Raw genomic sequence first — 14174 nt, forward strand, 5'->3', positions numbered from 1 at the left:
AGGAATGCTGGGAATGGGAACAAGAGGGCACAAACACCCAGTATAAGATCCCTGGGAAACACATTTCATGCAGAGCAGCATATAAATAACGCAAAAATAACATCCAAATACTGTCATAGTACGTCAAGGACTTCCCAAATGTATTAAGGTCAACAAGTAAAAAAACTTTTTTGTACGATTACAGGAAAGTAATGTCAGCGAACAGCCAAACGGCTATTTATGCCTTTCTAAAATATTACACAAATATTTAAAGACCAGTAATTTAATCCTGATTAATGTTAATAAAAGTTCCAGAAATAATAGCTTTTAATAATATATTCAAAAAAGAAGTTAGGCTGTACCTGCTTGCAGCCAGATGCGTTCCAGGGTGGTCCAAATGTAGGCGGGGCCGTGCCTGTGGGCGGAGCTGATGGCCGACACCTCTGACATGGCCTGCTCCAGACGGGACACTGCTAGAGACGGGGCGCTCTGAGACCCTGACACAACATGACACACGTCTCAGTCACATAAACACACACACAATCACACACACACACACACTCGTGATACACACCGGTCTCTGTCTCCTGGAAGTCTGGGAGCGTGAGATGGAGGCCGCTGGGTTTCTTGCTCAGCGGCCCGGGATCAGGAGGTATGCTGCTAGTGTCATCCTCCTCACTGGAATAGAGAGCAGAATGCATGAAATCACAGCATACAACACTGACTCACTCTCACACGTTACATGCAGCACGTTACCTGAGGCGGGTTAAATCATAGCGACTCTGCCACAGCTGCAGCATTTCTGCACAGGTCTGTAACGCTGCAGCGGGTCCGAACAAAACCACCTCCAGCTTCACTTTGGTAAAGAGAAGACTAAAACACACAAAGACATTAACAGTTAATAAACTAGTGCTACATGCACCAAAAAAAAACAGCTTTGCTTTGTATATTTGATGTAAAATTATCAAACCTGATAATACAGGGTTATATAAATTTCCAGTACCATTCCAAAGTTTGGGGCCAGTAAGATTTTTTATTTTTAATTAATACTTTTATTCAGCAAGAATGCATTAAATCGATTAAAAGATATTATAATGCTACAATATACAGTATATTGCATATATATATATATATATATATGTTGTTATTATTAACTAAAACTAAAATTAATAAATTGTTTTTGTTATTTGAAATAAAACTGAAATAAAATAGATTATAAATATTAGATAAGAAATTTAGAAACATTTGTGTTTATACTGAAATCAAATTAGTTGAAGTACTAAAATTACTAAAATAAAATAAAAATAAATTAAATCTAAATACACAAGTATTTAAAAAAACTGATAAAAATGTCAAAAGCACATAGCAAAATTACTAAAATTAAAAATAGAATCATTCAAAATAATAATAAATACTATAAAAGTATATTAATAATACTAAAATAACACTGTCACTATCCTGTGACAGTATATATATATATATATATAGTAGCATTATAATGTCTTCTAATCAATTTAATGTGTGTGTGTGTATATATATATATATATATATATATGTGTGTGTGTGTGTGTGTGTGTGTGTGGTTTTAAAAAAAATAATTGTTCTTCTGAACTTTCTAATTATCTAATCACAGGAATAAATTACATTTTAAAATATATTAGAATATACAACAGTTGCTTTAAACTGTAATCATATTTTAGAATTTACTGCTTTTACTGTACTTTTGATAAAAAAATGCAGCCTTGGTGAGCATAAATGACTATTAAAAAATTAAATCTTACTGACCTCAATCTTCTAAATGGTAGTGTATATAAAACACATATTGCATTAAACATATAATGGCTGTGCAATATATCTAATATCCAGAAGATTTTGCTGATGACAAAGTTATAATCAACTCATTTCACTTATGTACTCTAGAAAAAAAATCAAGGAAAAAATCCTGAGGGTTAGAATGGAGTTAGAGAGTAGGAAAAATATTCATTTTAGAAATGAAATGAGTTATTATATTTTGATTAAAGGTATAATAACTCAAATAGTACATTTTGCAATTTAAAAATGGTGTGTTATATACAAGATATGTTATATGGTTTACTGTTTTGTTGTTCTTGCATGAAAAATGCTCAGTCTACTTGTTTCCCATGATTTGATGGAAATGTATCTAATTCACGTACTTCCTGAGATGAATGTGCAGACGAGCAACTGCCATTGAGATGGTATGAATGCTAACACATAGCAGTTTTCAGCCCTAGCCCTAGTTCTCCATCATCAGTGGCTGATGCTTCAGCTGCTTCTAACACAAACTAGCAATTCTGCAGCTGTCTGGGGACATTCTTCCCCTGACCTGTCCCTCTCTTTAGCAAGGTTTAGCGAGTGGGTGGACGTCTGTGTGTGCTGGAGGGTGGAGGGGTGAAGCGAGATGAATGTGAAGGTGTGTGTGTGTTGGTGTGTGCTATTAAGAGCGTGTGTGTAAACAGGGCAGCAGAGCATTCACGCCAGTGAGAAAGAGATGCAGAGAGACTAGCAGATGCTCCTGCTGCGACGGGCCCTTGATCTGGAACAGCAGTAGTGTGGTGGTGAAGTACATAGTACATGTGAATTTACCCTAGTAGGGTTACACCCATTTACTACAGGAGTACTAAAGCTAAAATTGGTGTACAGACAAAATGGTCATTACCTCGGGGTGTAACGATTCACTAGTTTTATCGATGCATCGATTACAAACCCTGACGATGCAATGCATCGATCTTGAAACATGGATTTTTTAATCGTGAATCGTCGATTTTGGACAGTAATCGAACGCTAAGAAGGCGATTTCTATAGCGATTCAATGCTTTCAAAATATATACACATTAAATTACTACAAGCACGAATTAATGGAGACCTTGAACAGTGTTCGTGCCTCGCATCTCTCCTTCACGCGCTCCACTATTTCCCGCCTGCAGTGGTCACAGGATTGCGCTCGCGCTCCTTTCGTCTCACTGACACATTTTTTGAGCAGCTGATGTGTGATCTCTCCTTAGTACTCGTGGCCAGTAATGCTAAAGTGAAATAGTTTTGCTTTTCTGTAGTTTTTCAGTGGCTCTCGGTCATACCGACGACGACATTACCTGAGCAGTCGAAGGCTGCGCATTTATTGCATGGACGGAGCAAAAATGTAAGTGTCTAAAGCATAAGCACAGTTCCATTGAATGATAAATGTGTTTTAACAATGTCGTTGAACCGAATGTATGAAGGAAACTGTTAAAATAACCACAGCATTAACAACAACCTTGAAATAAGAGCGCGATCGTTTATCTGATAATCAGATGCATGAAAGTAGCGTTCCTTGCTTTAGCAAACAGACATCAGGCGCGTTTTCTTTCAGAATCATCATTCGCCGATGGAGAGGAAAAGTTAAAGGACATTTCCTCATTTCACTTAAAATCACTCTACTCACTCAGATCACTTAAAAGCACTAAAACTCTAATATACAAAGTATACTGAAATTAAAATTTACACTGTAAATTTGAAAATTATGTCAGATTAAATAAGTAATATAGGTAATCAAATGTGATTTTAGTTTACATGCACCATTGTTAACTTTTCCTCTTTCCAGTGGCGTTTCGTCCATATAAGCTGCGAATGCTCCGCATACCCAGGCCATTTGAGAGAATAAGTTCACGGGATAATTCATATAAACATGATTATAAATTGATCCCTTGTAATTCGAAATGTAACTTGAAGCGTAAAGAGTTAGGAATAAGTACGTAAAAAGATTTGTTTGCCAAACGGCAGTAATTTTGTGTAAATCTACATCAGTTGCATAACAAACATCATATTGTTTTGCGTATGCTCGTGTCGCTTGAAGTCCTTCTCTGATTTTATTATTGTTTGCAAGATTGCAACGTTACTTTGCAACATTTTAAATACTTTTGGGTATTTTGCATGGTCTGTTATTGGAGTGCCACACGGGTGGGAGTTTTAACTCCTATTCACTGTGAATAAAAAAAGAATTTAGCTGATGCAGAGAGACATATAGACCGGGGGAACCCCCCCATCTCCCCACCCTCTGATTACGTATCATAACTTAACTACCTGTAAACGTTATTTGGCGGTTTTTACTTGGAAAACCAGCTATATTTTTCTTGCATTCGAATAACAATGGATAAACCTGAAACGATAAAAGAAGGATAGGAGATTAATTTAATTTACAAATAAGGTAGGAAATGTGCATACTTTTAAATCAACACCTGCCACGGTGTTTCTTATTTGTCATCTGTGATCCCTTTTGAGTGTCCTAAAAGCCGATGTGGGGGCTTATCACTCAGCATAAAAAAGTCACCGCTCGCCACTGCCTCCTCCCATACATCAACAAACACAGTTTCAAGAAAGCTGAGTTGACTTTTTCCACTGATAAAGTGATGATTTGTTTTCTTCAAAGGCAGAGGTTCTTGGAATGAGACGTGCGACAATATAACCACTGTGACACACAATAGATTCAGTGTGTTAGTGTGTGAGAGGCTGGGGGTCTTTACACTCTTATGTGTTACTCTGTGTAATGAAATTAACTCATTTGTAAGGGAATTAATTATTATTAATTCATTCAGGTTTTAAAAGGACTCGCAAATGCCTTACATCTGCAATGAACTTGATTAATTCATTTTTCTCCATTCTCGTCTCGAGTGCAAAACTGACCCCACGTGGAGATGTAAAAACTGAAAATATTCTGAATAAAATTTGCACTGTGCACATTTCACAAAAAAGTAAATTAGGTTTAAAACTATGAAACAGTAGATACAGTTGGGAATTAAGTCAAATGTTAGTGGATCATGTGATAAACTAGAAATGCATTGAAATGCTAGAAACTCAATGCATTAAAATCTAAAACAACTGCAACAACAGCTGATTAAAATCAAAAACACAAAAAAGACGCAGTTCTTCAGAAAGATTCTGCAGTCACGTTCAGATGCCACTAGGTTTGATATTTTGGTCACACTTTATTTTAAGGTCAAATTCTCGCTATTAACAAACCATTAACTATGACTTTTGCCTCAATAAACTCCTAATTTGCTGCTTATTAATAGTTAGTAAGGTAGTTGTTAAGTTTAGGTATTGGGTAGGATTAGGGATATAGAATATGTGCTTTATAAGTACTAATAAACAGCCAATATGTTAATAATATGCATGTAATAAGCAACTAGTTAATAGTGAGAATTCGTCCCTATACTAAAAGGTTACAGATATTTTGTTTTCTAATGCAGTTTAAGGCATAGTCCAAGAATAATAATAAAAAAAAACAATCTGTCATTATTGGCTCACCCTTTAGTTGTTCCAAACCTGTACAAGTTTCTTTCTAGTGTGGAACATAAAAGAAAATATTTTGAAGAATGTTCAAGTTGCCGGTAGCCATGCACTGACTTCCATAGGGAAAAAATACAACTAGAAGTCAATGCTACCAGCAACTTTTTGGAACTTTAGAGCATGTCTTTTTAGAACGTTTTGGAAGTTTAGAACATGGAACTTTAGAACACTTTAAATGAACTGTAGGCCCTGTTTACACTAGTGAGTTTTCGTTTTAAAACGGCATTTTAAAACAAAAACCATCCTCGTCTACACGATCTCCGTCTACACTACACAACCGAAAACGCATGTCACATGACCATTCATGCAGGTACAACCATAGTTATATTTATAGGTATGTTCCCTATTATTTAGATGGCGGACGCATCTATGAGCTTGTAGCGGTCAAATGGGGAATCTACCTATACATATCTATGGGTACAACAACGAGCATGATGTTATTGTTACACGGTCGTCAAGGATACGCAGAGCGAATGTGGGCAGCCACGCCATCGTTTTCAAAAGTCTCCGTTTTGGTCCGTTTACGCTGAAACGCAACCCCGGAGTTTTCATACTAAAACGGGGTCCTCAGCATCTTCAAAAGTCTCTGTTTTCGAGGGTCGAAAACTCCGGAGTGTAAACGACAGGCGTAACTGTAGCAAAAGTTATGCATTTTAAAACGAAAATGCACTAGCGTAAACGCAGCCTTAAAGTCATTGCACACTGAATCCGAAATTTTTGTATGCGTTTTTTCGTATTCGTCATCCTAAAAATGAATCACGCACAGAAACCTTGCACACTGAGTCCGATGCGTATTAATTAATCCGTTGCGAAAACATTTGCAAAACAGTACTAAATGGAGTCTTCAAGCAGTGAGGATGATTTTATTGTCCTCTCTCTTCTTAAAAAATCGGCCAGATGAAGGCATCTCAGGAAACAGAAACTGAAGCTAACATTGAATTATTGAATAACATTGAATTTCATTGAATTCAGTCTGCTTAATTTTTGATTTATTTTGATGCTCCCCCAACACATAATCTACTGACTTTGCAAGTACATGTCAACTTATTCTACTAACCCTAACCCTAACTTAACAGTCTGCTAAAATGTTAATGAGAGTTAGCTGACATGTAGTTGCAAAGTTACTTATAATTAGTAGAAAGTGGACTATCAAGTGTAACCTTAGTATGACATGAGGTTCAGTAAACAATGACAGAATTTTAATTTTCGGGGGAACTATCCCATTTGAAGTAGAACAAACACATAAAACATACTTAAAGTTGTCCGGGTGCTGGTTAATGGCGAGTTTAAGCGTATCAAGGGTGTGTTGGTAGTGTTTCTGGGCACTGAGCAGTAGAGTCAGCAGATGTAGAGAGTGCAGGTCATCCCCACGAATATTTAGAGCTGACTGCAATGGCTCCATCGCTTCTGACACCTATACCACAAACACAAGAGCTCTCATACAGTGGGTAGGAATATGATGAGATAAAGAACTATTCACACAATCATGTGACCTTGACAGTCATATGTGTAAACAAAAGCTACAAAAATCCACAGTCAAGCAAAATAAGAAGAGAGATTAATGTAAATTTCTTTTCTTGGAAGATATGAAGAACAGACGCGATTCTGCATCTAGTCAGCGAGATTGATGTGTTAGCGTGCTAACCTGTCGAACCAGAGCGAGCTGCAGAGAGAGGTAGAAGGAGATCTGGGTCCCCAGGGTCCAGTGCATGTGCTCTGAAGACAAAAAAGAATCTGTGTGAAGTTTCCATCACCTTATTACCAGTCTGACATCAGCCAGTCATCTCACAACTGACTCCTTACTAAGATTAGATGATGCAATTAATTGTGACTCTGAAATGTTTTTAGGAACTGCATAGCAACATGATTAAAAAATGTGGTTAAAAATTTTGTAAATGAAAAGATTCGGATTCAGAATCAAGTTTTCATAACACATTAACTACATAACCATGATAAGAAAAAAAGTGAACTCAAGATATTAACATTAATAAATATGCTTATTGTAAAAAGTCTTTTTTTTTTTTTACGTGGACATTCACCAAATTTATGTATCACCAATTTCAGTCTGTTTTAAAAATACTGATCAATAATCATGAGATTATTTGTGATTATTTTCTTCTGTTGACAGCACTAGTTTTTAACTGAAAAAACTGCATATACTGTAGATACACTACTGTGCAAAAGTCTGTGGTCAGTAAGATTTTTTTTAAAGAAATTAATACTTTTACTCGGCAAGGCTGCATTCAACTGATAAAAAGTAACAGCAGTCTTTTACATTGATTCTATTTCATTGTTTTCATATTTCTATTTTAAATAAATGCTGTTCTTTTGAACTTTCTATTAATCAAAGAATAATCAAAAATGTATTATAAGCAGCTCAACTGTTTTCATCATTGATAATCATAATAAATGTTTCTTGAGCTTAATGTTGAATTGATGAAGGATCGTGTGACACTGAAGACTGGAGTAATGATGCTGAAAATTCAGCTTTTCCACAATAAATTAAATTTTAAAATATTTTAAAATAGAAAAGTTTTTTTTTTTCAAAATTGTATTGTTTTTACTGTAGTTTTAATCAAATAAATGCAGCATTGGTGGACATACAAGATATTTCTTCCAAAAACCTTTAAAAAAAATCACACAGACTCCAAACTTTTAAACGGTGGTGTGGTTTTGAGGGAAAAAAAATAATGCTAATATTAATAAAAGTTATGGTATAAACTTAGCAAAGGGTAAACTGAAACAATTCCCACACAAAGTGGGTGGCTGAAGCCTCCTTAACACAATCTGTGTTAAGTACACATGCTGAAATATAAGAGGTAAACATCAAGCGTACTTCCGTAGTGACTGCAGCGCTCTTCTGTTGAACTCATCGCGGTCGGCTTTCAGCGTAGCTGCAAACACACAGTTAAAGAGTGAGTCACCGCAGACATGAGGGAGCACAGAGCAGCTGAGGACAGCTGGGGGCCTGGATCATTTTTAGGTTCAGAGAAGGATACAGGCCGGGCTTACCGTCAGAGGCCTGCAGACTACGGCACAGTCCGATGGCCAGATGAGCTCGAGGAAGGAACTCTCCAGCACCCTCTCCTAAAGCAACCACACCTGCTGAGAGGGACACTGCATCCTCCAGCTGACACACACACATTTACACATGCATTAGATGTTTGGATGATTTATATCAGTGCTTCTCAACTTACAATGAGATATACTGGTGGTGTAGTGTAGAGGTTAAAGATCTGAGCTGGAAACTGAAAGGTTAAGGGATTAAACCCAACAAAGAACAATTCATTCACTTAGAACAAAAGCTTAAGCTAAATACATTTTTTTAATAAAAAGTGGATAAAAGCATCTGCTAAAAGAATAAATGTAAATGCAATTGTAAAAAAATAAGATTTTAGATTCAAATGTGTTGCTCGATTATTATAAGGTCATAAAAACTGCATGTACACTACCAGTCAATAGTTTTCAATAATTAAGATTGTGTAATGTTTTTAAAGAAGTCTTTCCTGTGTTCACAGAGGTTGCATTTATTTGATCAAAAATGCAGTAAAAACAGTAATATTGAGAAAAGTTATTACAATTTAAATCACTATTTCTATTTAATATTCTGTTTTTGCAGGTAGGTTTCTTGAAGCATCTTAGAGACGTTGCCACAGTTCTTCTGGATTTAGTTTGTCTCAGTTTGTTCTGTTTCTTCATGTCATAACAGATAGACTGGATGATAATGAGATCAGATCTCTGTGGAGCACTGGCTGTTGTGCAAACTAAAACTCTCATTGGATTATTACAATTAATGGCAAAATGAATGTTTGGAAATGTAAACTGATATTTCCTACTGACACACTACAGCAAATGATAGAAATAACTGACTTAAGAGAGTAACTGACTTATTGAGAAAATACTAGTATCCTAATAATTTTGGCCACCACTGTATATTAAAATATAATTTATTCCTGAGATGTCAAAGCTGAATTTTCAGCATCATTACTCCTGTCTTCAGTGTCACATGATCCTTAAGAAAATGTTAGAAAATCATTACAAAAAATGTTTTTAGATACTCAAACAGTTTCCACCACAATATCAAGCTCCAAAAATTGTTATCAACACTGACAATAATAAGAACCATTTTTAATAATTGGACGGCAATAATTACTGATGATAATTGAGCACTAAATATTTCAATGATTTCTAAAGGATCGTGTGACACTGAAGACTCAGCTTTGCCATCACAGGTATAAATTACATGTATAAATATATTAAAATAACAAACAGTTAAATTGTACTAATATTTCACAAGAAAAAAGAAACGTAAAAAACAAAAACAAAAAAATTGTAGTGTACGGTACAATACGGTAACAAAAATACGGTAGTGTATAAACAGAAAAAAGGCCATGTCAAATGCAAGCATATCATGCGAAATTGCAACAATTTTTTTTTTTATTTAATCATGTAGTCATGACTTAATATTATATAATATTCTTGAATTGAAATGCCAGACATGCTGACATGAATCAGCATCAAGGTCAACTGCTTGAGGACAAATCCCCGCATGCCCTGTTTTGATGCTGGGATGATAAAGGGCCGGTCTGAAGTGTGACTGTGGGATGGCATGCTATCTGACATTAAAGTCTTTGCATTACGTTTTTGTGGCTATACGGCTCTATTGTGCTATAAGCCTCTTATGGCGTGCTGTCTGTATTCAGCGCTGCGCTTCCAACAGATATGCCGTAATCTCTGTCAACAGTGCTGCAGTGTGTATTTGATTGATAGTGTTGTGACTGTACAGTACATTGCAATATTAGTATAAATAGTACAGCAATGTTACTAATGTAAAACAGAGGTCATTAGTGATATGAATCTAGATCTTTTCTAGGATTGAGTGATGTAAACTGCACACTGAGTATTATAAAAAGGCTGAAAAAACAGATTTAATGTTTCTCGTACAGTTCTAGTTTGATCTGGATCAAACATCACTTCTAAATTAATAATGCTATGAGCATAGCTAGTTTTAATATAAATATATTAGGATTATATAGGATTTATGGGATTAGGATATATGGATGCCGAAGTGAATATTTCCAATGAATTTTCCTGAAACGCATATTGCTTATTTCATTCATAGAATAAAGCATACTTATTCCTTTTGCTGGGATGTTGCACACTATGGTTCAAAAGTTTGGGTCAATGAGATTCTTAATGTTTTTGAAAGAAGTCTCTTACACTCATCAGAAATACAGTAAAAACAGTAATATTGTGAAACATTAATTCAATTTAAAATACCTGTTTTCTATTTGAATATATTTTAAAAAGTAATTTATTCCTGTGATGCAAAGCTGTATTTTCAGCATCATTACTCCAGTCTTCAGTGTCACATGATCCTTCAGAAATCAGTCTAATATGCTGATTTGATGCTCAAGAAACATTTTTTCTCTTATCAATGTTGAAAACAGTTGTGCTGCTTAATTTTTTTTTTTTTTTGAAAAATCTGATGCATTTTTTTTTTTGCGTTTTTTTGTTAAATATAAAGTTCAAAAGAACAGCTTTATTTAAAATAAGTATTTTGTATAAATGTATTTAATGTCACTTTGGATCAATTTAATGCATGCTTGTTGAATAAAAGTATTAATTTATTTTTAAAAAACTTAAGTGTACTTTTAGAGGCTGGAACTGCTCTATATTGTAACTGCTCTAAATATAAATATTGTTTTATTTATTTATTATTTTATTTATTTATTGCTGAATGAATCTGCATATTGTGCACATGTGTTGTGTTTCTCTCACCCAGTGCAGCTGGTTGATGCACACTTTTGCTGCAAGCAAAGGTGGGATGGGGTCCTGTGGTTTCATTGCTACACACTCTTTAAGCACTGACACTGCACCCTCGTTCTGTAAAATATCATTAAAAATACAGCTCTCCAATATACAAGCACACATGTAAGATAGTATAGTAATTCAAAATGTAGCAGTGACACAAACCCTGGTAATGTAAGTATTCTGCATTCATTAACATACAACAGAACATACAACATTCATTAACATACAACAAAAGAAGCGTGAACCTTCACTCATAAAAATCGTTAACCTGCAGGCATTTTGGCTTATCACTCAGCATTTTGGCTTATCACTCAGTACATCCGTAAACCCTGGATGAACATTCTCATTTGCATATTCATGAGGTTAATAACATTGCCTGGACAAGCAGATTACACAACAAGAGCACGACCTCTTTTAATAACTGCTTGTCTATGTGTGGAGATGTTGTCACAAATACAGTATTTGCTTTGGTTATCGTAAGACGTAATACAAAACAATGACTAAACACTTGAAGGAAAATGCAGAGAGGGATTTGCCATCACCGTTTGACGTTTTTACCTATTTCTGAAACTAGACACAGCATGTTAAAGCTCAAGCATCTGTACAAAGCTCATGAATATTCAATGAGGCAGACACTGAGGCAGTTTATGATTGGTGGCCTGTTACGACACTACTTGCTCTAATTTTGTAGCACTGCATTGTTTCACATAATTCTAAAGGGAGAGTCCACCCAAATGTTTTTTTATTTTTATTTTATTCAAATTTATTCACCCTCATGTCGTCCCAGATGTATATGGCTTTTTCTTTCTTGATCTTATAACACAAATGAAGATTTGTAGACAAATAATCCATCTCTGTGATCATGAAGTGACAGGTGCCAGAATGTTGACACTCAAAAAGCACATCCAGTCATTATGACATTAATCCATATGACACCAGCAGATGAATCAATGTCACACAACAATAGGTGCATGTAAGAAACATACTAATATATACTATATACTACATAATAGTGCTGGGCGGTTTGACCAAAAATCTGTATCACCTTTTTTTTTTTAGGATTCTGACGGTTTCACGGTTTATCACAGAGTTTTCCCTGACTGTGCCTTTATATGAATCAGAATGCATGAAACAATTGCAGAACCACTGCGTTTTAATCACGATCCAAACAATCATGCCACATGTAACATGAACAGTTTTTGATGTAAATTAGACTGTATAATTTCTAAATCTGAAGCAAAAACAGAATGGTCTGACCTCAGCTTTGTGAAATTATGCTACATAAAACATGTCTGCACGAAACAGAAACAGAAGACGGGCTGAATGTGAGCGCAAATTCATTCTCTGACAACAGGTGGCGCTTATGGAACAGCAGCGATAAAGTGGTTCCTTGCTTACTGCTGTAAACAAAGCAGCGCTGTGCTTTTAAATACCACATTAATATGCATTGTATGGAGGTAAGAGTCAGTTCCCCTCAGAGATACATTTATATAAACCCCCACCTCCAATTCATTATTTAGTATTTTGTTCCAATATTTTGCACATGGTGAAGTGAGTTTGCTCTGCCTGCTACAGTATTTTCTCCTCTTTGTGTTCATCTTCAGCGTCTCTGGCTTCTGTTAGTGGCCATTTACAGTTGGTTTATATGTTAAAGAATTAGTTGTGTGTAATATTTCTAAAAGTTCTCCAACAATTAGTCAGAAGTGTATGCCGTTAACAAAGATTTCTTCTCAATTCAGGACGCTGTCTACATTGCTTAGCCACTTGTTAAAAAAAAAAAAATCATACTGTGTGCCTAATTCAAACCGGTTTACCGTTTGAACTGGTATATAGCCCAGCACTATGCCTACTACATCCTAATATATTTTTTTACTATAAAGCCATTGCCTCTAGCCAAATGTTGTAAACACATTCATGAAAGTGTTGAGAATACATTTGACATAGATATAAGCACGTTGTGAAGCTCACATGAGAAGTGATAGTCTTCTCCACTTCGTTGTCACTTCCTGTGCAAACTTCACAATGTTCTCACATCATGCTTCAAAACGTGCTTAAGTTTATGTGTAAACTTGACCTCTCTGTAATATGGAGATGCAGCTCGTTGTTGAAGAACTTTACTAAGGCCCCATTTAGGGTGCATTTAAACCTGTAGTTCTGTTCTCTTGGTTCGTTTGGTCCGGACCAAAAAAGAAAATGATACATTTGGTCCTGGTCCGCTTAGCATTCACATTGGCATTTTTAACAGCGAACCTAAAGATACCGAACCTAAAGGCATTGTGATACGTTCACAACCTGATTGGTCGAGTTGAATGACGAATATTTTGCAACGGAACTCACCGAACACCCCAAACAAAAGCTGTGTTCGACTTAAAGCGACGCTGCACAGACCAAACAGTATGACATCAAAGTATTCATTCACCGATCGGTCTGCTCAGCGCCACTTTAAGTCAAATACACCTAATGCCGTCTGCGCGCTCATTGCTGCGTGTACTTATGATTTTATTTTCACCACCTGTGAACTCACGAAGAGCTCATAAAAGGCACTTTATCTCCTCGTTGCTCCATGTTTGCCCTCTGCTCATTTTGTTTTGGATACACCGCTCGTTCTGCGTCATCAAATCATTTCGCATAGCGTCGCATCTTGTCATTACTTCCTGTTTTTGGTTTGTTTAGAAGTATTTGGTCCGTATTGCGTTCATATTTCATTCAAACCACACCAGAGTTCGTTCGGACCGAGACCCATCTTTTTAGCGGTCTCGGTCCTCTTGTTTGGTGCGCACCAGAGTTCGGATGACAGCATTCACACTTACTCAAACAAACCGCACTAACAGAGCAATCGCACCAGGGTTCGTTTTAATCGAACCAAACATGACAAGTATGAACACATACTGACACTAGTGCATTTCGTTTTAAAACGCATAACTTTTGCTACGGTTACGCCTATCGTTTATTTAACTCCGGCGTTTTCGACCCTCGAAAATGGAGACTTTTGAAAATGCTGCAGACCCCGTTTTAGTTTGAAAACTCTGGGGTTGCGT

At 36.0% G+C, this 14174-nt stretch overlaps 1 protein-coding gene across 1 annotated transcript in view; it reads right to left on the reverse strand.

Annotated features, from left to right (window-relative positions):
- The window catches only part of LOC107727355 (tetratricopeptide repeat protein 7A-like), a 38651-nt gene that overhangs the window by 8336 nt on the left and 16141 nt on the right, over positions 1 to 14174 (reverse strand). Inside the window, 9 exon segments of the mRNA XM_016537197.1 lie at positions 342 to 476; positions 554 to 657; positions 736 to 852; positions 6576 to 6736; positions 6968 to 7010; positions 7012 to 7038; positions 8159 to 8216; positions 8335 to 8452; positions 11104 to 11208. Coding sequence (XP_016392683.1) covers positions 342 to 476; positions 554 to 657; positions 736 to 852; positions 6576 to 6736; positions 6968 to 7010; positions 7012 to 7038; positions 8159 to 8216; positions 8335 to 8452; positions 11104 to 11208 — 868 coding nt within the window.

The sequence above is a fragment of the Sinocyclocheilus rhinocerous genome, unplaced genomic scaffold (genome assembly GCF_001515625.1).
Source record: "Sinocyclocheilus rhinocerous isolate Xijiao unplaced genomic scaffold, SAMN03320098_v1.1 scaffold756, whole genome shotgun sequence".
In the NCBI taxonomy this organism is placed as follows: domain Eukaryota; kingdom Metazoa; phylum Chordata; class Actinopteri; order Cypriniformes; family Cyprinidae; genus Sinocyclocheilus; species Sinocyclocheilus rhinocerous.